Source organism: Zosterops lateralis (assembly GCF_965231275.1).
Source record: "Zosterops lateralis genome assembly, chromosome: 9".
Classification (NCBI taxonomy): domain Eukaryota; kingdom Metazoa; phylum Chordata; class Aves; order Passeriformes; family Zosteropidae; genus Zosterops; species Zosterops lateralis.
In genome coordinates this window covers 28,919,548-28,943,035 of record NC_139769.1, presented here as the reverse complement: position 1 = coordinate 28,943,035, position 23,488 = coordinate 28,919,548, and the positions used below count along the sequence as shown (strand labels likewise).

Below are 23,488 nucleotides of genomic sequence, written 5' to 3'. Positions count from 1 at the left end.
GTAAAAGGGTGTGTAAAATTCACAGTTTTGAGGAAAGGTGCCATCTGAAACTAACTGGGACTTGGATTTGCTTCACTTCTAGTTCACAGCCATGGCCTGGTTTTGAAAGAGCCATTAACCTGACCTTTGCAAGTTCTCCCTGTGTTCTGTATACATAAGCCCTGGATATCCTTAGCTCAAACCCGTCCAGGGCCCATCAAGAGGCATTTACTTCTCCTTCTCCCTGCAGGTGTGTCAGCTCCTGCCACATGTCCAGCAACAAAGGGACCTGGAGGTGAAATGCCATGATGGGCATCCCACAGAGAAGCTCAAGACAGGCAGCAGAGTCTGAAACAGGCGCAGCACAGCAGAGGGGTTGGGCTGTCCCCAGGCAGGGCAGCAGTGGGGGCAGGCAGGAGGAGAACCCAATAACGTGGAGTTCTCACTGTCCTGAGGGGGTTTTGCCATCCAGAGACAGCTGTGTCAGCTTTGGAGTGAGAAAGAAGAGCTGTGAATAGCTCCCAATGGGGTGTGCAGGAGCTGTGCCCATGGTCAGTGCTTGGAAACTGGCAAGGGGCCATGGGAATCCACGGGAATTCATCCCTGCAGGAAGTTCTCATCCATATATAGCACTTCCTTCCCTGGCAGTGGCTGCATGCAGTGCCATTCTCCCATGGCATTGCTGGAGAGCAATGGGGAGCAGTGGGCAGAGGGGTCAGGGCTTCCCAGGAGATCCTCTCTCACATCCAGCATGATGTGGGCTGGGACATGGGACCTGTCTGGCAAACATTCCACACCTGTTTTGCTGTGTTGAAGTGGGAAGTCAGAAACCTAAGTGAGAGTTCTGATCCTCTCTGAACAGGGCTGGGAAGAACCTTGGGGCATTGCTTGGGCTGGCTCCTGCCCCAAAACAGGATCAGCAGTACTAAACACTTTCCATACAGGTGTATGTCTACTAGTGTTTGTTTCATTTGGGGTTTTGAGGTTTTTTCTTAAATCCTTAGATTTAAAAGTGGAGAGTCCTTACTCTCCTTAAACAACCTTTTCTAGGATTTAACCATTTTCAACCCTAGAAAATGTCCCTGAATTGTCCTTGTTACAGTGTTGAGCTGGCAACATTTTGTTTTAATCCCTGCTGATTAAAGAAATGTATTCCCTTTCTGTTTGTGGCAGCCTTTTATATATTTGGAAATGGTTATGGTGTCCCCACAGCCTTACAGGCCAGCAGAGACTTTCCCCAGACTAAACACGGATGGGTCCTGCAGTCCTACAAAGCCAGACCCTGGGCTGCTCACCGGAGTCTCTCCCCCAGGCCTCACCTTTCTCAAAACAGGATACCTGTGGATGTTTATCTGCCCCAATGGGATGTTTGCCTTTTTCACAGCGGCATCACCAATTGACTCTTTGATCCACTCTACACCAGATCTTTATCTGTAAAAGGCCAGGCTGGCCAGTGAGTTCCTATCTCACATTGCCACAGATCATTATCACATTTGTCTCCCTATTGCCAATCCTTTTTTCCATTTTGCTGAGGTCATTTTGACTTTGAATCCTGACCTCCAGAGTGCTCACAGCTCTTCCCAGACAGGTCCCACTTTGGTCCCATTTGCCAAAAATATAAGCATAATTTTTGTTTCTGGATTTGGGTCGTTAATAATAATAATTTATGAGTGCTTGCAGGACCCAGGTGGGGTGGGAGAATCAGAGTCATTATGTTTGGGAAAGACCTCCAAGATCACCAAGTCCAACCATTGACCCAGCACTGTTCACCATGGAATGGTGTCCCCAAGTGCCACGTCTGCATGGTTCTTGAGCATTTCCAGGAATGGTGATTCCGCCATTTCTCTGGGTAGTTTGTTCCAAAGCTTGAACACCCTTTGGGTGAAGAAATTTTTCCTAATAGCCAATCTACCCACCCAAACCTTGAATTAAGTTAAGGGTATTTTCTCTTGTTCTGTCTCTTGTTACATGGGGGGAAAGGGCCAACCGTCACTGGGCCACAATTTCCTTTCAGGTGTAGAATAAAACTCCCCCTGAGCCTCCTTTTGTCCAGGCTGAGCCCTCCCAGCCTTGTGCTCCAGACCCTTTCCCAGCTCTGTTCCCTTCTCTGCACACGCTCCAGCCCCTCAGTGTCTTTCTTGTCGTGAGGGGCCCAAAACTGAATCCATATTTTGAGGTGTGGGCTCACCAGTGCCCAGCACACGGGGACGGTCACTGCCCTGGTCCCGCTGGGTCACACTATTGCTGATCCAAACCGGGATGCCCTTGGCCTTCTTGGCCAGCGTGGGGGACAAATAATGGATGTTCCGCCGGCGGCCGCCGCGGTGCGGTCCCAGCGCTGTCGGGGATGAAGCGGAGTGGCCAGAGAGGCGAAAGGAGCCGGTGCGGGGTCCGGCAGCGGCGCGGCCGCAGCGCCTTTGTCCGCGGGCGGGCGGGCGGGCGGGCAGGAGGGCGGCGGCGCGGTGCGGGCCCATGTGGCCGCAGTGCCGCCCGCCGGCGGGCTGGGCCGGAGCATGTGCAGCTGCGGCAGCACCTGGCAAGGAGCCGCAGCGCCGGGGATGTGAACCAGGCGGGGAGGAAGGCCCTTGACTCATCAGATAAATCCAGCCCCGCACGGCGAGCGAAGGCGGAGGAGGCGCGGCGGCGAGTCGGGGAGGATGGCGGGGGACAGCGACCAGCGGCTAGAGGAGCAGGGGCAGCCCAGCGGCGGGGAGCCCTTCCTCATCGGGGTCAGCGGCGGCACGGCCAGCGGCAAGGTGCGGGGGCTCGGCGGCGGAGCCCCGCCGGGACCGGGGCCGGGGCAGCTCGGCAGGGCGGCCCCGCACGGCGGGCGCGGCGGCCACATGGCAGCGCGGCGGGTCCGAGCGGCCGCCCCGCCACGTGCGCGCCTCCGCGGCCCGGCCGCCGGCTCGGGGCGGGCGCTGCGCTGCGGATGGAGCCGGGGCAGGGCTGGGGATGGAGCCGGGGCAGGGCTGGGGATGGAGCCGCGCGGGCTCGCTGCAAGCCCGGGGAAGGATGATCCGGCGGAGGCAGCGCGGCCGCCGAGGCCTCTGCCCGGCCGGCGGACGGAGCCCCGCGGACACGTGGAGGGTGGTGCGGGCTGGGTGTGGGATTTACTCGCTCCTTTTCTCCGGCCGGCACCTCGTGTCCCTCTGTGTCACCGGGAAGAGGGATCCGGCAGCGGGCAGAGCTGAGGGCTGCGCGGAACAAGGGCGGCCCCATCTCGGCCGGGGTGGAGGCGGCATCTCCCCTCCAGAATCCTTCCTGTGGCTGCGGTCAGCGCTTCCCCCGTTCCCCTTGACCTGCACCCACCCAGGGGCCGCCCGCCCCGCAGAGCACCCCGGGGGCGATGCGATTTTTTTTAATTTCCCCGCCCCCAATGATGTCGGTCGTGCATGGGGGTGCCCTTCTCTGCCCAACTTTAGGGTAGCAGGAGCGGGAATTCTGCAGCAAATGCTGACTCACAGCGGCAGAACGACCTCCTGGCTGCCGTGCCGGGAGGGGCTGGCCCTTGGCAGCGGCAGGTGGGAGCGGAGCGGGGCGAGGGCTGCGGGGCCGGGGCAGCCGCCCGCCGGGGCAATGCGGGTGTTCCCGGCAGGCTGCTACACCCAAACCGCAGCGCGGGGCAGCCTGCCGGCTCCTCAGCCTTTTCTTTTCCTTCTTTCATACAATGTGTCTGGCTGAATTTGTTTAACCTCGCTAGGTCACTTTCTTTCTTAATAGGAAAAGAGAAAATTGCTTCTTTTTTTTCTTCTTGTTTAAGAGCAGTAAAAGCAGGTCCGCAGCTCATCAGCGCTCCTATGCAGGGCAGTACATTCTACCTGTGTTTTGGAAAGGATGAATAGATTTGGAAGTAACTGTACCCGTGAAGTATTTCTTGCTGAGGAAACTGAATGTGGGCTGGCACAGGAGGATGAGCCTTTGATCTCCGAGTTGATGGTGTTTGGAGGGGATCCTCCTTCTCCTGAAGGCATAACCCAGCTGCTGTACCTCAGCCCAGTGTTTTAAGCATGTATCTCTCAGTACCCTATTGATTCTTGGGCTGCTGTTGCTGCTGCAAGGGGGAAAAATCCAGCTGTAACAGGGGAGGGATGGTGAGGGAGGATGCAATTTCCTCCGGTGGGAACCAAAGCTGGATTGTTCTTGCAGCACAGCTCCTGGTGACTCAAACACGCTGGGTTTGTCTGTTCTCTGGTGCGTGGGTCTGCCTCTCTGTAGTTGTCCCAATAACATCGTGTCTGGCACTGCTGAACTGTTATGTCTCTGAACACTGTGTCTCAGGCCCACAAGGTAAAAGCAGTGATTACAGTACAATGCACCACAGTGGTGCTCAACTTCAAAGTGAAAATGCTCAAGAGCAGCAGGCTGCCTTAGGAAAAAAATAGGGAAATGGTCCTTTCTAGCAAGGGAGATGTACTAACTGGCTTTTCCTGTCTCTCAGCTTTGATTCTCCCCCCCCCCCCCCCACAGTGACTTCTGCAAGCCTCTGTGTGGTGTTGCCCATTGAACGGAATCCAGCAGATCACTGCAAAGTTGGTGGGAAAAGGCTGCAAGAAATATCCTGGCAAAAAAACCCAAACAGCAGTAAAAAAAGACCTGAGGCTTGTGCCCGTAGCCCCTCAGATTGACATTTGGTGCAGCTGCAAGGCAGGGAGGTGGGGGCTGTCCCTCACCTGTGTCCCTCACCTGACTGGTGACAGTGCCCTGTGCCCAGCAGTGCCGGGTGCTGCAGCACGTTGCAGGAAAGCAGCAGTGGGGCTGAAGTGGTTTGTTTAGCTAAGGGCTTGCCTGCAGCCAAAATCCAGCCCAGGGGCTGCCTTGCTGATGTGCTGGCTCTGGGTGAAAAGTGAGTGCTAGCAGGAAAGTGAAGCAGGCACCTTTCCCACTGGGAAAACGGCAAATCCATCCGACTCGCCCTGGCACCAATTGGGGGTTGTCGTTGCAACACACCCCTTTGGCAGCACACCAGCCCAAAGATAACCCAGGGAATTTGCCTTCCAAGGCCCCCTGCAGCTCCTCCCACTGCTGCTTTTGGGTCTGACATGGGGGTAATGGGCTCCACAGTCCCCTCCATCCCTCTTGGTGTACCAGCACGGTCAGGCTGTGGAAGGATGGGATTGTGATTTGTAGCTTGCCATGACTTGTGTGGTGCCCTGGGGAAGCTGGTGTTGGAAGCAGCTGGCCTTCCCAAAGAGCTGGGGATTGTTTGGCTGGTGTTCCTTAAATCTGAGTGAGAGCTCAAGTTCAAAGGCTGAGTGCTCTTCCCTAGTGAGCAAAAGAGGCTTGAGCAACTTTCGCCAAACAGGGGTAGAACCCTGAGTGCTTTCCAGGTTTTTGGCTCTGGAAAGAAAGCTGGGCTGTGTTGGGAGCAAAACTGGGGAGCTGCAGAGGTCCTGGGCAGTCTGGGATGCTGCAGCCTCTGTGAGGGCAGTGCAAGCTGCACAGTGGCTGTTCTGAGTCAGCTCAGCTGGGACAGCCTTTTCACAAAAAAAGAAAGAGCTGTCTCCTGAAACCCAGCACTGTGCAGTCTGGACAAAGCATGCTGTGGTTTCCTAGGATGGAGATGACTTGGCATTAAGACCCCCATCCTGTGTCAACCTGCAGAGGACTGCAACTGCCTCATTCCCTCAGAGAGATTCCCAAGGCTGGTTGTCGTGTTTTCTTTCACCCTATCTGTTCTCAAGTGTTCTGCTAGAGTTCTCATTTCCCTTTTAACACCCATGGCCTTTGTGCTAACAGCTTCTTCCCTTGCTCCTGAAAGAGATTTCTGACTACCAAGGACTCTGCAGCGTACAAGGCAGGCAGCCAGGCTGCGGGCTGGAGGAAAGTTCAGCAAACTGAGAGATGAGCTGGGAACTGTTGGGATCCCTCCTTAAACTCTTTCTATGTCCTCACTCCAGCTTAGCTGCTGGGACCTGGCAGCTCTGCCAGCTTGCTCCCAGCAGCAGTGGTGGCATCTGGTGCTGGGGTGGCTGCAGGGGTGGGGAGAGCTCTCTGAGCTCAGGCTGAAGCATTAATTGTTGAACCCACGTGAAGTGGGGTGGTGATTGCTGCCTTCCAACAGGAGCTTGTAAGAAAACACGGATTTGTAAAGGGCTGATTGCTTTGGTTGGCTGCTCATCGTTCAAATTATACTCAGGGCTGAGTATGGGTGCCACTGCAGCCCTGTAGTTACATCATTTGGGTCTTGAGTTAGCACATCAAGTTCCCAATGTCTGTTTGAACATGCAGCCTCAGAGTTTCCAGCCTGCAGAGCACCAAGATTGCAGCCTGTGTTCAGCCAGGTGTGCTCTTCACTTACTCCATTGGGTGCTTTCAACACTGGGAAGGCTGGCTGAGGCTGGGAGAGTGAGCCAGCCAGGAGGCTGAAATTGCCCAGCCAGTGTGGGACAGCCACTGTTGGCCCCCAGAGAAGAAGTGGTCTGAGCTGCATGGGGCAGTTCCATCTCTGCATGGAGCCTCTTGTGACAGAGCTCAGTCCTCTGCCACAGCAGGGGCTGAGGTCCCCATGGCAGCCTGGGGGTCACTGCCACAGTGTCATCACCTGGATGGCTGGCAGAGAAGCCCGGGGGAGATCCGGGAATAGCTTTCCCGTGGGAGGGGGACTAACAGGAATTGCAGCAGCCCTGTGCCGGTTCAGCACCATTTCCTGGTGACGTTCGTTTGTGGCTGGCAGGAGCCCTGCATCACAAGGTCTGACTAGTTAAACACTGGTGTCAACGTGTGCTAGAGACTCATCAAACTTTCTAGTAGAACGTTGTTCTGTGCCAGCCCTGATCAGACTGATCCACAGGACGTTTTGATGGGTCAGCCCTTTCCTGTTACTGATGGAATATGTGCTCATTATGGAGCCTGCTTACCATAGTCCCATGGGCTCAGCCAGCTCTGGGCTATGGAGTTTGCAGCAGGGGCTGGAGAAAAATATCCTGTGCCTAAAACCAGAGGATTGGGAGGGATTGTGTTAGAGGGTTTGTTTTCCTCCCTGCGTGTAATCTGTGTTTAGAGCCTCTGTGTGTGCCTGTTTATGCTCCAGCCCGGGATTGCTGATCACATGCACTGTGTCCCAGGGTGAGTGAATAAAAACCTGCCTATCCCACTCCTGCTCTGGTTGGCCTGTGCCTCACAAAGGGAAAGGCAGGATGGTGAACCTGCCTGGGAATGCTCTGGGTGGAGGCCCAGGCTTTTGGTTCAAGATTAATAAGTTTCCAGTCCTAATGTTGCCACATGTATGTGCTCCCATTAGCACTGGAGAGGATGGTGTGGGTCATGAACTGGCTGTCTGCAGCCACAGGCATTTGACAGATGCTCTGGGACCCATCCCAGTTTGTTGTCATCCGAGTCCAAGCACTTCCTGGTACTTTATAATTACCATAACCTTCAGGAAGAGACCAACATCTGTAACTGGTGTACTGCAGGAGATAAGGGCAGTATGCTGTAGAGGACAGCAGAGAAGTTAAACAAATAATTACAGTGGTTCCTTATGTTTGATCTGAGGGAAAGTCCTGTCAGAGCACAAAACTGGAGGCTGTTTTATCCACAGAGGTGTGATGAGGACACCCCAGCCAGGCTGCTGCAGATGCAGAGCCATTGCCAGCTGCTGCCAAGCCAGCTCACAATCAGATCCTACAGGAAGGGCGTTATGGCAGTGCAGTCCCTGGAGATAACCTCTGGGCATCTCTCCCTGGTGGGATGTCACTGCTGCAGCCTGTCCTTGATCCTGGTTGTGCTCTGGGCCAAGGGTATTGCTCTGTTGGGGAGGACTGTCCTCATGAGCAGCAGCCTGCAGTGGTGGCAGGAGGCTCTGCCTCTCTTTCCACGCCTTTGGCACAATCCTTTTTCTCCTCCTGAGGGATCTGAGTTTCTTTAGGGCTGGAATCACTTGATCTGCCTAAGTCGCTCTTGCTTGGGTGTCTCATCTAGAGTTCCTGGGAAAATGGGAGGTCCTCCCTGCAGCTGGAATAGGAACTTGAAGATCCCCCTGCAGTGCCTTGGGGATGGACAGACTGCTCTCAGTGTGTGGGTTTTAGCATGTCTACCTGCACAAGGCTTAGGAGTTCCTGCTAGCCCAGCACAGGCCTTGCCCTCCTGGGGCTGGGGGCATCAACTGTGTCCTGGCCCCTTCTTATGGTGGTTCCTGGTGGGCGACTGGCTCTCTCCATCAGCTTTCTCCTTAATACCTGTCGGAAGTTGTAATTCACTGTCTGAATTGGAAGCTGTAATTCTCTGATCAGACCTACCCAAGAGGGATTGCGGGATAATCTGCATAATAATGTCAGGGAATTAGTCAACTCCTGAAGAATATTTGAGCAGCTGGCTATAGGCCATGAGTGAATGTGAATTAAATATGTAATTAATATATTCCAAATAAATGTCAGGGGTGTGCCTCCAAACACCCATCTGCTGAGTTTCTTCCCCTGTGTACCACCTCCTTTTGGGAAAATATGTTGGATTTCTTCCCCAGGTGCCCTCTGCAGAATAAAGCTGTACTTCTTCCTTGAACACTGGCTGTTTGTGTGCTTGGATCAGGGGAGGAGTCCTGCAAGGGAAGCTGCGGCTGCTTCTGCTCAGGAATAACCTCTTGGAGCTCTCGCTCACACGGTGCTGTGCTGATACCTTCCTCTCCATGAGCTGGGAGGTGTGGGTTGCTTTGCACAGCTTTCCCAGGGAGCAGCTCGAGCACAGAGCCTGAGGGAGTGCAGCTCCAGGGATTTGCTCCAACCTGGAGCTGAGTTCCCCTTGCTGCAGCGTGTGGGAAGTCACGGCAGGAGCCAGGGTCCCTCCCTGCCCACGTGCTTGGAAAATCCTGCTTCAGTTCCATGAGGCTACCTTGGGAAAGGTCTGCTTGGCAACCACGGAGGCTCAGAGGCTGCTGACTCCTGGTTATATTTAGTTTTACCAAGTTCTGGAGGAGGGGAAGGCTTTTGCTTGAGAAAGCATCCTGTTGCTGGGAGTTGCTGCGGCTGAATCACCGTCAGTGTTCGCTTCGGCTTGTGGCAAGGTTGTGCATGGGTGAGGTGGACATGGAGAAGGGGCTGAGCAGAGACAAGGAGCTCTGGCATAGCTCTCATATTCCTGCAGATGAGCTGTGTCAGGTAAGGCATAGCTAGTGATGGGCTTCAAATCCTCCAGCTTGTGTACTGGGATCAAGTCACCTTGCTCAAGTCATCCTCTGCACTCCTGGGCTTCTTGCAGAAGAACCAGTTGTCTTCTCCCCTGGGAGAAGCACTTGGGAATTGGCAAAAGAAGGAATCTGAGCCCAGGCTGCTTCTTCAAATTGGTGCTAAGTGTACATTGTCAGCATGTGTCCCTGCATCCAGACTGGTGCATGCTGAACTGCTCTGTTCTTGCTCTTACTGGGCGTCTGTGGGTCTCCCCAAAACCTGGCTGTGCTAATTTCCAGTTATTGATGGATCTTTTCACAGCCATACATGTATGCTGTGCTTCTTTGGGATAAAAGGGTTTAAGCAGGGAATATGTCATTTATTTGGGAGGACGCTTCCTGAGGCTGGGAGTTTCTGTTCCCCTTGTGTAGGGGAGTTTCCAAGGTGTGTGTTTCTGGTTTTTCTTCTTCCTCAGCAGTGGGTGTTTATCAACCAAGGGGAAAAACTGCGTGTCCAGCTGTGGGAGTTGTGCAAACTGGCTTCAGGGACTGCCTCTCATGAGACATTGTTGTTCCTACCACAAATGATAGTAAGAAAAAGAAAAACCTTCTGTTGGACCTCGCTGAGGTTCACTGCCCTACTAAGGCAAGTTGAACACAGCCCTGGAATGGACTAAGGCAAGCTGAACATGCCCTGTCCCCCACTGTCCCAATGTCCTGCTGCACTTAATGCAGGTGTAATATGTGAGCAGTGCCTGGCCCACACCTGCAGGACCAAGGTGACAACTGTGCCCCTTCCCAGAGCCAGGAGGTGACGTCCCTGCTCACCCAGGCAGTACGGGATGCTGAAACTGAGCTTGGTCCTGAGAGCAGGGTGTCCTCATGGTTGTCTTTCTCCACCACTTCTGCCAGCCCTCCAGAGCCCACCAGGGAAAAGGGAAGGGTCCACTGTGTCTGCCAGGTTGCTTTTTCCAAGAGGCACCATCTGCCTTGGAGCCCTGGATGGCAAATGCAGCTGGGATACAACCTGTTCCTCCTCTGGAAGCTTGGAGGGAGGATGGGTTCCTGTCTCCAGCTGCTTTGGGATACGTTCTCCTTGGGCTTTTCTTACTATCAGGTGTCTCAAATTGTGAGCTATGGAGCCAGAGGGGGATTTTCAGAGCTGGTGGAGGCTCTTCTCCACCTTCCAGAATCCACAGACCAGAGATCAGCGTGTATAAGGCAAAAGGAAGACTGGCAGCATTTGTCTCAAATGATTTTATTGGCAATACACATGCTGAGGTCCGAGGGGAGAGAGTGAATGCAAATCCATGTGTTGCTTTCACTGATTCAAAGGAAGGAAGTCCTGCTCCCTCTCCTGGGCTGGGGAAAGCAGTTTCTGGTGCAGATCCACATGGAAACTGTGGATCTGTCTGGTGGCTGTGCTGAAAGGTGGTTTATTCCTAATGTTCTGGGAAGTTTGGTGTTCTCAGCAGGTGTAGCCAAGGCTGAACCCTGCTGTGCTGCACTGCTGCATGTGCAAGCAGTGCTGTCTGGGGGAGTGAGCAGGCAGGAAAAGTGGAACAGAGGCACTGAACACACCCTGGTTTTGCAAAACTCTGGGATGCAGCTGGATAAGCAGTAGGGCTGAGGCAGGCCAGAGAAGGATTTGGGGAGTGGGAAAACAGAGGAAAGGGAGAGCAAGCTCTGGCTTTGTGTGCAGAAGGGCAAGTGACTGGCACGGACTTGCAGGGCTTTGTTCTGGGTGGGAGCAGCTTGCTGCAGGGCACAGCTGCTGGCCTGGCTTGGGAAGCATGACCTGCCCACTGGGAGAGGCAGGAGAAGAAGGTGGGATGCTCAGGGGACCCCAGTCCCTGACCCAAACCCCAAATTGGTGCCCAGGGCTGCCTGGACTGCTGTGGGTCAGCTGGAGCCAGTTCTCTCTGCAGCAGAGCTGTATGTGAGCCTCTCCAGCCAGGCTGGGGATGACTCACAGCCCAGTGGTCATAGCCAAGTCAGGGCAGCCTGGCCTGGAGGGAAGAGATGGTCTCTGGAGATGGGAATGCTGTCAAATCTTCCAGCTTCTCAGGCAAACAGCCTTGCCCTCTGCCTGCTGGGGTGACCTCTGCCAGGCATGCCTTCCCCTCCCTGTTCCCTCTCACCAGTGCTGTGTTCAGCTCTGCAGCTGGAGGTTGCCAGCCAGGTATGGAGCAGATAGTTGAGCCATCTGGGAGGTGGCAGCATGGAAAGAGCCACTGGCAGGCTGGGGTGGGCAGGTTGGGGCAAGCACGCTGCTCTTTGCAAGGCACCAGGCTCAGCAGAGCACTTGTGGTGGCCGGGGCTGGGATCAGCTCGGCTGGGCACCTGCAGCCACTGTGATTCCCTGAGTGGGAGCAGCTCCCTTTGGCACCAGGAGCAGGTGCTGTGGATGCCATGGGACAGGAGCAGAGCTCTCCCCAGCCAGCCTGGCCCTGGCTCTCACTGGCTGACAGGCAGTGATGTTGTCACCACCAGTGCATTGCACAGTGGCTAAGGACTGCCATGACTAAGGAGACGGGACTACAGCAGGCTGTGGGATTTGTCCTCAGGCTGTGCTCCGGGTCATGTCGCAGTGGTGGCTGTGCCATCGGTGCCAGCAGAGCCGGTGGCAGCCACCCTCTCCCAGCCTGCTCCATGTGGAGTGCTGGGTGCCTGCTCCCTGTGCCAGCAGCCCTCACAGCCAGAGCCACGTGGCTGCTCAGCCACTGACTCTGCAGGCACCGGGACGTGCTGGCTCCTCCCAACCCTGGCAGCTGTGGCAGAGATCCCTGATGAAGTCCCATGGCCTCATGTCTTCCCATCCTGGGCTTTGTTTGCTCTCCCTCTGAGGACTCTCTCATGCTGTGGTGGGGTTTCTGCGCTGGAGCAGAGCTGGAGGAGCCAAGACTGCTTTCTCAGGGAGGAGGCTGAGTGAGCCCTGGTGCCCCACAGGGAGCTGCCTGGCAGGCTGGAGTGCCTGGGGCCCCTGGGCGTGTGGCTGAACCCAGGCAGGAGCCAACTGTTTTTCTGCTGCCACTTGTGCCCAGAATAGGAACCGTGGGCAGGGTATAGGGGCGGAGGAGGGGGTAACAGGCAGCAAACTTAGTGCTGCTGTCACACTAAAGAGTACCATGGTGATGCCTCTGGAGCACTTTTCCCTCCGTGGCTTTGGGAAAACCACAGACTCTTGGCTGGAGGTGCAGCAGCAAGCAGGCAGGGATGTTACCTAGGGACATCCTCCCTGTGCCACTTAGATGTAACTTGCTGCTGATGCCCTTCCTTTGCTATTCCTTTCCCAGTCGTCAGTGTGCTCCAAGATTGTCCAGCTGCTGGGCCAGAATGAGGTGGACTATCGCCAGAAGCAGGTGGTGATCGTGAGCCAAGACAGCTTCTACCGGGTCCTCACCTCGGAGCAGAAATCCAAAGCACTCAAAGGCCAGTTCAATTTTGACCACCCAGGTGAATGGAGAACAGCACTGGGGCTCTGAATCCTCATGGGTGCATTGCTGGCAGGGTGGCTGGGACCACCTGAGTGTTGTCTCCTCCTACCCGTCTCTCTTTGGAAGGAAATGGGGTGCAGTGTTTGGGATGAGAGAGAGCAGATTATAAACTCTCAAACTCCTTAAGACTCTCTTCTGCAAAAACACCCCCCAGACTGAACAAGATTTTCATAAAATGGTAGAATCATCGAATAGTTTGGGTTAGAAGGACCTTAAAGGTCATCTTGCTCTAGTACCCTTCACCTGGAGCAGGCTGCAAAGGAACAGATTGGGTTTTGGTGCAGCTGAGTCAGGCAGAGAGATCTGGTGTGGCAGAGTCCCTGGAGCCAGCAGCTCCATGTCCCTCTGTCAAGGAGGGAACCAGCTGTGCAGCTGCTCTGCAGACCCTTCCACTGAGGGGCCCTGCCCTGTTACTACAACAGGGGCTCTTTGAACCATCTCTGAGTTCAGTGGGGAAATTCCAGAGCTGCTGTCCCTTCGTCCCCATGAGGACAATGGCCAGAGGCAGCGAGCACTGAGCAAACAGAGCCCTGTCTGTCTGGCAGCTCAGTGCTGGAACACTGCTCCAGTCTCTCTCCAAGGGCTGGAGCCTTCCTCTGCCTAGGCTGTCAGCACTGCTGTACAAGGACAGTATTGATCTCTGCAGGCCACATCCCAGGCTGATGCAGAGCCACAGAGCCCCGTGGCTCTGGCAGAACTGGGCCTTGCCTCGTCCCTGGGGAGGTGCAGGGCTTTCCTCCCGAGTTTGTCTGTCCCCAGTGCGAGGTGCCAAGGGCTCTGGCTTGGGCAGAGCTCAGCATCTGGTGGGTGGGAGAGGTTGCAAAGCTGCCTCGGGTAACATTTCCTCTTTCCTCAGATGCCTTTGACAACGAGCTGATCGTGAAAACGCTCAAAGAGATCACAGAAGGGAAGACGGTCCAGATTCCTGTCTATGACTTTGTCTCCCACTCCAGGTCTAACAGCTGCTCCTGCCTTGCCGTGCCTCCGCTAATGCCCCACGAGGCCGCCCGTAGCTCTGCCCTCCCCAGACTGTGCCCTCTGCTTGGGTGCCTAACCTGCCAGCACACAGTTCCCATCCTAACTCCTCCCGCCCCGGGTTAGAGCATCCCAGGCAGAGACAGGCACAGGCTGAGGGCCTGGGCAGCTGCGTAGCCATCCAGCAACATCCAGGCATCAGTGCCGGGGGGTTATGACCTCCCTTCTCTTCCCCCCATCCACGCCTGCTCTCCCCATAAACTCAGTGTTTGCAGCTTTAACTCCAGCCTCAAACACCCTGGCAGTGCCAGGAAAGGAGGAGGACAACAGTTCTTGCTCCTGTAACACTCCCCTTGCATGTGTTCAGCTTGTTTTTGCATGCTCGTGTTGGTCATGGATGGTGTGGCTCCACTCCGTTTCCCACGAAAGCGCTGTGCTGCTTCCCAGGGAAGCAGAGCTGGCCTTGCACGTTCCCATGCTTAGGCTTTCCTGGGCTTCCTGGCTTGGCACATAACCCTTGTGAGCAGCAGCTGGCCAAGGTAGGGGGAGAAGGGCTAGTGTGCTTCCTGCTTTGCTGTTTATCCTTCCAGGAAGCGTACGTATGCCTTGGATTCCCTCCACAGCGGTGGGGTAGGTCTGCCCTCTCCTCGGTTGCCCCCCTGGTGCAGCAGTGGTGTCCCAGGGTTGGAGCAGTGCTTAGGAGCACTGCTGCTTCCCCCCTACCTCTCCTTTTGTTCCCCAGCCTCCCCCAGCAGGCTTTGACTGTGCTTGCCCCTGGCAGGAAGGAGGAGACGGTGACAGTGTACCCCGCCGACGTGGTGCTCTTCGAGGGCATTCTGGCCTTCTACAGCCAGGAGGTGCGGGACCTCTTCCGCATGAAGCTCTTCGTGGACACGGACGCAGACACCCGGCTGTCCCGCAGAGGTAGGGACACAAATCCCCCTTCACTGCTCTGGACAGCTGGTCACAGAGGCAGGTAACAGTGACCAGAGCAGAACCGCAGCTGGCACAAAGCTGCAAAGAGCTGGGAAGCTTTTCCTCCGCAGTGCAGAGTGTCACTAGGGCAGCTTGTGGCACTTTGCTCCATGTCTCTTGGGATTCAGTGGGATTTTTGCTGCCTTGGCTGGGATTCCTCCTTTGATGACTGCTGAGCGTGCTGTGTCCTCACATGGCCCCGTGACACCAGCCCAGTGCCAGCAGCTGAGCAGCAGCTGCTGCCAGTCAGCAGATGCCAGGAGGGAAGGGTGCAGCAGGCAAGGCAGAGCATCTGGACAGTTCAGTCAGAAGGCAGTGCCTGATAGATCCACTCAGGACCTGGGCTGTGGGTGTGCTCTGAGGATGGCATTTGGGCCATGGTGTGCACCGTGGGTGGTGCAGAGGTCTGGTTGTAGGTTTGTGCTACCCAGTGTGGACCCTTTATGTGGTGCCTGGCATTGGGGTAATGGTTTGGGGGCAAAGAGCCCTAGAAACCAGAGTGTCTCTCTCTAGGACTCCCCATGTCCTGCTGGCTTGGCTGTGGGAGGGTCACCCACACAGGGCCTGTATGACTCGAAATGCTGTTCATTTCTAAGCAGCCTCGAGGGGTGGGGTCATTGATGCAGCACCTCCTGGGTGACTAAAAAACCATTTGGAGACTCTTGGAGCAGAATTCACTTCTGTCTGAAGTATTCCCACCCCTGCCTGGTTCTGACAGGCTCCACAGGGTCCCTGGGGATGCAGAGGATGATGTAGAGGAGCAGTCCCTTCCAGAGCTCTGCGCTGTGATGAGGAGAGCACATCTCATGCATCAGTCTGGGACTGTTGTGTGCATGGGACTGCTCCACTCTGCAGTGGAGCTGGTCTTGCCTGCCCTCCTGCTGTCAGACAACAGGCAGAGCCTCCTCAGCTGCTGGGATGTCATCAGCACCGATTACATCTCCTTTTTGCGAATCCCTCTTGACCCTGCCCACTGTTCTTGCATGACTCACCCAGGGAGGTGACAGCACAGTCGTTGCAGGGAGATGTGTTAGCAGGTCACAGACATGCACTTGCAGGATCCCAAAATGTGAGCCCTAATCCCTTAAACTGTGCTGTGCAGCAACTCAGGGCCACACTCAGCCACGGGGGTAGGATACTGTCATGGTGTGACCCCAGCCACCAACTCAGCTCCACACAGCTCCCTGCTCAACCTCCCCTGGTGGGAGAGAATCAGAAGGGTAAGAGTGAGAAAATTTGTGGGTTGAGACAAAGGCATTTTAATAAGTAAAGCAAAAGCCACAAGGCAAGCAAAATGAGGAATTTGTCACCACTTCCTGTGGGCAGGCAGGTGTTCAGTCATGCCCAGGAAAGCAGGGCTCCATCGTGTGTAACAGTTCTGTGGGAACACAGACACCATAACTTTGAATGTCTCACCTTCCTCCTTCTTCCCCTGGCTTTATATCATCATGTATATGGTGTGGAACATCCTTTGGGTCAGTCAGGGTCAGCTGTCCCAGCTGTGTCCCCTCCCCCCATTGCTGGGGTGGGGTGAGGAGCAGCAAAGGCCTTGGATCTGTGTAAGCACTGCTCAGCAATAACAAAAACATCCCTGTGTTATCTGCACTGTTTTCAGCGCAAATCCAAAACACAGCCCCACACCAGCCACGGTGAAGAAAATTAACTCTATCCCAACCAAAACCAGCACATTCTCTACCCTTTTTTCCAGACTACTTAAATCATGCTCAGGTCCCACATTGTGCAGTCCTTTGGTGTCACACACATATATCAGTCCCCTATTTTATGGACCACCCCTGTAACAGAGCTCCTAAGTGTCCACTGAGTTAATTCAATCCCTGGCTTTGGGCTCCATCTGTCCCAGTGATCATCCAGGACAGGAGAAGGCGGTGTGTGGTGTGGAGTTATTGGGTCACTGCTGTACTCACACACTGCTTCTCGTAAGGCTTCTACTTCTCCCACCCCCCATCAATCTCTTGCAAAAGGGCAGCTTTGCTGATGGAGGTGCTGCTGTCTCCTAGTTACTGCAGCACATTGTTCTCCTGGTAGGAATCTGGCCATTTCCCTGTCATCAGCAGTTGGTAGGACCACTGCAGCATCAAATCTGTTTACTGTATGTCTGCCTGTCATTTCTGGGAAAGGAGAGCCTGTGTGAGAGATGCCAAAGGTATAATCATGTCCCTGGAACGTAGCTGGAGGCAGCTCATAACTAAAGTTGGGATCTTGTGTTGTGATGTGGCCCTGAGTCATCTTTCTGCCCCAGAAGTCCTAAAGGGTTGCAGCAATTGGGTTTTCAGCTGGGCAGCAGCAGGAGTTGAGGTTCTTGGAAGTGCAGCTGACAGCTCAGTAAATCAGTAGTGCTGGAGTTCAGTATGTGCAACTCACACTGTCGCCATCTCAGCACCTCTCCCCAGAAATTCTGCTAGCAGAGTGCAAGGGGCAAGGTCTGCCTCAAACAGGGATCCATGGGGATCAGGGATCTAATTCTGGCTAAGCTCCCTCACTGCCCTGTCCTTGGCCAGTTTCCCTAAAAAAGAAACCAGGTCCAGTGTCACATGCACGTTTTGGGTCCAGTTTGAGTTTAGAGCTGCTGGCTTCAAAGGAGTGCTGATCTGTCCTTGAGACATTTGCCTGCCCTGCCAGCAGTCCCTTTGGACAGGGTGTGTGGTCTTATCCTGGGCTCTTGGGACCTGTGCTCTTGGCCAGGTACAAGACAGCAGGTGTTTGACTTGTCTTTGTGTGTGAGGCCATGGTCCTGCTGTGGTGTGCCCTGGGACGAGGCCAGAGAGCTTTGCCCTGTCAGGACCAGCCCCTGCACCCCAACAAATAAGGTGTGGGACCTGGGAAACAAAAGTATTATATTTTCCTTGCCTCTTTTTCTGTATTATTCAAGCTGGGGCTCACTGCTGCTCTCTGGAGAAGCTGACCAGTGCAGCCTGGCTCCTGGAGCAGGCAGGGAGCTGGCACCTGTCCTGCTGCCAGCCCTTTTTGCCCATCACTTCCCCCGTGCAGGGCTGTGAAAGGCCACGCTGTGAAGCTGCTGGCTGAGGGCAAACACAGCCATGGGGACAGCGCCAGCCCAGCAGTGTCCTGGCCCGGGAGCACACAGGCAGTGCCTGCCCAGCAGGTCACACAGGCTGGCAGGGCAGTGCTGTGCCTTGGCTCTGCCTGGGACACGAGGGAAGGCTCATTCCAAAGCCAGTGCCAGGCACTCTCATGCTGGGGAGAAGCCAGAGCCCCCTGGGGACAGCCAAGAGCTGTCTGCTGGGCCACAGGGCTGCTTTGGCTCTTCCCTGCAGATTGAATTCCTGCTGGACTGGGGTGCTTGCCCATGCTCAAGTGGCTTCAGAATGGAGATGGCCCTGGCCCAAAGAGCTCATGCAAACAGGCTGAAAGGCCTGAGTGGTAGAACAAGCAGGAGGCCAGTTTGCTCTCCTGCCTTTGGGCTTCCTCCTGAGCTGGCCTGCCCCAAGCTCCCCCTCAGCCTCTGGTTGTCCTGCTCAGCTGGGGACAGCACAAGGAGCCTGGCAGAGCTGTGCAGGTGGGTGAGTTTTTGTCTCCTCACCTCTGCAGATCTGAGTTAAAGTTTAAGTGCCTTAATGTGTGCGTGTGGCTGAGCCCCACTGCTTTTCTGTTCTTTGGGCACCTCGGCACTGGGATGACAGAATGCCCAATCAAGCAGGACAGAGTGACAGGAGGGAGGCAAAGCCTGAGGCTGGGAGCACTCAGGACTGGGCTGGCACTGGTTACAGCTGGAATGTGCATGCAGAGCTGGGAAGGGCCAGAGGCCAAGAAAAGCCCTTGGTCAGGTCAGCCAGCCCTTGGCTCCCAGGAAAACTTGGAAACCGGTTAAAAACATGAAGCTGGGCTAGGATGTGCTCAGACACATGGAACAGGGATCTCAGGCAGAATATCTGGGTGACTGGCCAAAGGCTGTACTTACTGAAGGGAAAGAGGGTGGAGAGATTTGTGCCTCAGCTTCTGACTGTGCCTTCCACCTTCCCCTCAGTGCTACGAGACATTAGTGAGCGGGGCAGGGACCTGGAGCAGATCCTGTCCCAGTACATCACCTTTGTCAAGCCTGCCTTCGAGGAGTTCTGCCTGCCGGTGAGTGATACCCCTGTGAGGGCTGGGACAGCAGCACTGTGTGCCCAGAGCTCAGATCAGCCTCTTGGGCCTTGCTCCTTCTCTGCAGGCTCTGGCCAGGGCAGGGGTGGCAGTGCTGGCCAGGGCAGGGTGTGACAAGGACTGTTTATACAGCCACTGCCTTCCTGGTGAGATCACCCTTCCCTTTGGGAAGGCAGCATGGCCAGAGGAATCCCTCCCTGTGCAAGGGCTGACGAACTACTGGGTAGCTCAGCCTGCAAGGGAAGATCCTTGCCTGTATTTAGCTGGGGAATGGGAGGTCGCTGCCCCCAGGCAGGGTTTGCTATGTCTGCCTCCTCTTTTGGGCTGTCCTGCCTGCCCTTTTCACCCTGCAGTGCTGCTGGCTTCATGCTTGGGAGAGCAGGAAAGCTTCTTCCTTCTCAGTTCAGTGGGATGTGGCCTTGCAGGTTGCATTTCCTGGCTGGTGAGTGGCCAGGGTGACAAGGCCTGCCTGGAGAAAGGAAGCTGTTTTGGGAGCTGATTACAGAGGCAAGGCTCCCTGGCAGATAGGGACTGTGTGGGGGCATTTACTGCAGTCCTGCAGACTTGCATGGAAATAGCACATTTGCAAGATCAGCCATTGTACACTTTTCCTGGCTCTTGTGGAGAGGAGCCTGTGCTTTGGTTCTCAAGGCTTTTCAAGGAGATGTGGTAGTTATATGAGGAATTTTATTTTTTTTTTTATTCTGGAGAACGTGAGATAGCAGAGTTCTGAAACCTGGGAGCTGCTGGCCAGCACCACAGGCAGGAATTAAACTGTGCCTCCCATCTTAGGAGCATCCCTATGCCTGTCTGTCTGGTCAGCCCCTTACCTTAAGAGGGACTGATTCTGTGCTACAAGATCTTTTCCTGGCTCTTGCACAGCTCTCTTTTTTCAGTCTCACTCAGCTGTGGCTCTGGGGACCAGTTCCAAAGCCCAGAAAGGCTTTTCCCGAGAGGCAGGTCCAGTTTGCAAGGCTCCTCTTCTAGCAAGTCCCCAGCAAGATAAATCTACAGTTTTTCAAAGCAGCAGATGCTGCATCAGGCTCTTCTGATGAAGAGTCTGTAGGAGAACCAAGTGTGAAACAAGGAGGGCACAAAACTGCCTTGTTGCTATCCACAGCTTTGCCATGGTCTGCTCCCACTTCCAGCCTGGTGTAGGCTCAACTGCAGAGCAGCTGCAGGCTCAGCACCCACTGTTGCTGTTATTTGACTCCTAAAGCAGCTCTGGGCTAAGTGGTCCAGTGCTGAAACGGTCCAGCATATTCTGGTGATTTTTGATCTGTCTGGAAGCACTTGGAGGTGTCAGGTGGCACCCATCACCCCAGCTGGCTTGGTGGGGCTCAGCTGTCAGCTGTAAAACTGACACAAACGAGGAGGAAACTGAGACTGGCACCTGCAGGTGAAACTAGGTCAGGACTGGTCTCCTGAATCACACCTTCTCTGGAAGTGATGTGGTAGAGAGTTCTCTCCCCTTCCCAGGCAGGTCTTGTGGCTGTGCCCAGGCACGTCAGCTCGAGCTCTTGGAGCAAGTCTGGATTGGATTCAGGGGGAATGATGTTCCCAAGAGCATCAGCTGCTAGAGTCGTGTGATTATGAGGCTTCTTAATTGCAGGTTTTGGTTAGAGTGCCTCTTACTGGCTTCTGTATGAGCTCATGAAAATGGAGTCAGGGCACAAAGCATGGCCCTTGAAACACAGAGCAGAACACGAATAAGAGCATCCCAAATGCACTGTCAGCAATGACATACCTCCCATGGGTCTGGGTAGGGCATGGAGCTGCCCCAGGGAGCAGAGACAATGCCCCAGCCCCGTGTCTCCCCACTTTCCCTGTAACACAGTGCTCTCTCTCCTCCCAGACCAAGAAATACGCTGACGTGATCATTCCCAGAGGAGCAGATAATGAAGGTAAGCACCCAGACCCTGCTGTCCTGCCCTGGCAGCCAGATTTGGGCTCTTGCTGTTGCACTGGAGTTAGGCTGGAGGTGGCAGGACCTGCCACAGAGGGGACTCAGGCCACTGCCACCTGAGAGAGTGCTGCTACCACAGGTGTGCTAAGATGAGTCCATTCCCTTTGCTCCTGTGTGGAGTGTTAGTGACTGGCAGTTTGTGCCCCTCTAATGCTTCCAGGCCCACCAGAGGTGTGGGGCTGCTGCCACAGCCTCCAGCAAGGATCTGGAAGGTGGTGCTGGGTATGTGGCCCTATAAACACGGCCTTTTTAGCAGCTCAGTGCCTGGCTTGTGTGGGGGCAGCATGTGGACACCTTCAGCCTTTCTGGAGCTGGGTGGCTGTGTCTGGTGGCACTGTTAGTGGACCCTGGGCTGACCAGCCCTTCTGGAGCTGGGTGGCTGTGTCTGGTGGCACTGTTAGTGGACCCTGGGCTGACCTGCCTGGAGGTTGGCTCAGTCCATCCCACACAAAAGGCAATGTGCAACTGGGTCAGCCTGGCTGTGATCAGCCTGGCTGGAATCAGCCTGACCATACTGGCTCAAGGGGCAGAGAGATGAAGTCCCAGGGGGACAGGAGGAGATAGCAGTGGGAGGGCCAGCAAGGGCACAGCCCTGCCTTGTCTCTGGCTGATTTGCAGCCATCCTAACGCCGCCTTTCCTCCTTTTTGCTCATAGTGGCCATAAACCTGATCGTGCAGCACATCCAGGACATTCTTAACGGAGGACTCAGCAAACGCCAGAGCAACGGGTACCTGAATGGCTACACTCCCCCGCGGCAGCGGCAGCCCTCAGAGTCCAGCAGCCGGCCCCACTGACCCGGGCAGAGGCGTGAGGCCTGGCCAGGCCCCTCTGTACATACTGTCCACTTGTTCCCCCCTTATCTATTTAAGAAACCAGACGGAGACGAATGCCTTTAATTTTGTATGTTGGAATTTGCCGAGTGAGAAGCAGCCGGTCACTTGGGAGCTCGGACCACCCTCAGCTCCCCGGCCTTGCTCCATAACTCCTCCAGCATGGAACCGGCTATAAATCTCTATAAATATAGAATTGCTCTATTTTTGTGTAAATGCAGAATAACGTAAAATTACTTGCCGTAAGGAATCTGCCAGGCTCGGTGTTGCTGGGAGGGACCGGGAAAGAGGCTCCTGGGAGAGGTGTTGGTGTCAGGATCTTCACCTCAAAGGAAGGAAGAGCTGTGGTGTCCATCCTGGGAAAGGGCAGTGGCAGCTTGAGTGTGTTACATCTGGGCTGGGTTTGCCTCTTCCTACCATTTCTATTCAGGTCTCCAGGCAGCCTGGTTTTGGCTGGCAGGTACTGTACAATGCCTCTGGCAGCTGGGAGAATGATGTGGAGTATCTCCCCTTGACTCTCTGCAGCTCCCAAGTCTCAGCCTTTCAGCAGCATCCAATTCTGTGCCTGACACCCCCTCCCACCAGAGTTGTGGGGCTGCTGCCACAGCCTTCAGTGAGGGCCTGGAAGGTGGTGCTGGGTATGTGGCATTTTTAGCAGTCTCAGTGCCTGGCTTGTGTGGAGGCAGCACGTGGACACCCTCGGCCCCTCTGGAGCTCGGTGGCTGTGTCTGGTGGCACTGTTAGTGGACCCTGGGCTGACCTGCTTGGAGGTTGGCTTGCAGGTCAGAGGTGTGTCTCTTTCCTCACTTGGGTCAGTTCTGCTCTTGTATGGGGGATTTTGAGTTTTATGAGGTATGGTTAAGGGACAACCAGCCTATTCTAAAAGGAAGGGGCAATGGCTGATAAAAGGCGTCTGCTGAGCTGCCATTCTGAAGGGCTCAGCAGTGTGTAGTGGTCCCATCTGGGTAGTGTGACACTGGGTGCTCAGCAGTCCTCTGCTCCCTGTTTTCAGAGCATGCTCTTGCCTGTCCTGTGTCCCTTTCACTGTCCTGGGGGAGGACACTGTCCCTGCAGTCTGCTCTCTCAAGGGCTGCCCAGGTAGTGCCTTCCCTTGCCTGAGGTGAGAGTTAGTCTCGCCTAACCTGGTGGTGCTACAGCAGATCCTTCAGCCAGTGCTGCTAAGACTGACTTGCCCTACCAAACCCAAAATTCCACAGGCATCCCACAAAGCTTGGAGCAGAGGCCCTTAGCCTTGCTCCCCTGTGTTTTTTTCAGTCTTTCCAGAGCATTGGTTTTTCTCTGTGGTTAAGAGTTTAATGGACCGTGCTGCATTGCTCTCCAGCCTGATATGAGCTGGGACAAGCTTTGGTCTTGGGGAGAAGAAGAAGGGAAACACCTCCCCCCAGTGACTGCTGCTGGGGCAGACTCATTCCTCCTTTCTCTGTGATGAGGGAGCCTTTTATCCCTCTCTCTGTCTGCCAATACATCAGCTTTGCCACATCCAAGGGCTGGCACCGCCTGATTCCGTGTAGGTAAGAAGGACCAGAGCCCTGCAGGACTGGTGAGGCTTCTCAGAGCTCATGCAGAAGACAAGACAAAATACTGGCCTCCTCTCCCCGGTGAATAAAGACAGAATAAATGGATGCTGGTGTTGTCTCCTGTTTGGTGCTGCACGATGCTGATTGCAGTCCCAGGATAGAAACATCCAACCTTGTCTGAGTTCTGCAAGTCTAAGCCAGACCTGGAGCAAAGCTGCTGGCACAGATCAGTCCTTTGGTGAAGAAGGAGGCAGCAGCTCTGGCTTTTGGCTGGTCTCCCCCACTGGAAGGCCCAAAACCCTCTCCTGACAAGGCTTTGAAAAGGGCTGAGGGTTGTAGATGTGTTCTGTGTTAGATGCACAGGAGAAATACTGACAAGATACTCTTGAGAAATCAAAACAACCAAAAAGACCTTTACTGGCCAATTTAGAAAACCAAAGAACTCTGGCAAAAGGTTTAGAGCAGCACACACTCAAAACACTTATCTTGGAGCATTAAATTG

At 54.9% G+C, this 23,488-nt stretch overlaps 1 protein-coding gene across 1 annotated transcript; it reads left to right on the top strand.

Moving 5' to 3' along the window:
• Positions 1–2,484: 2,484 nt before the first annotated feature.
• Positions 2,485–23,075, top strand: UCK2 (uridine-cytidine kinase 2). Its single transcript, XM_083868062.1, has 7 exons — positions 2,485–2,735; positions 12,376–12,535; positions 13,433–13,529; positions 14,333–14,475; positions 18,533–18,630; positions 20,507–20,555; positions 21,273–23,075. The coding sequence occupies exons 1-7, from the start codon at positions 2,637–2,639 to the stop codon at positions 21,410–21,412; spliced, it is 786 nt and encodes a 261-aa protein (XP_083724188.1). The 5' UTR covers positions 2,485–2,636; the 3' UTR covers positions 21,413–23,075.
• The last annotated feature ends 413 nt before the right edge of the window (positions 23,076–23,488 follow it).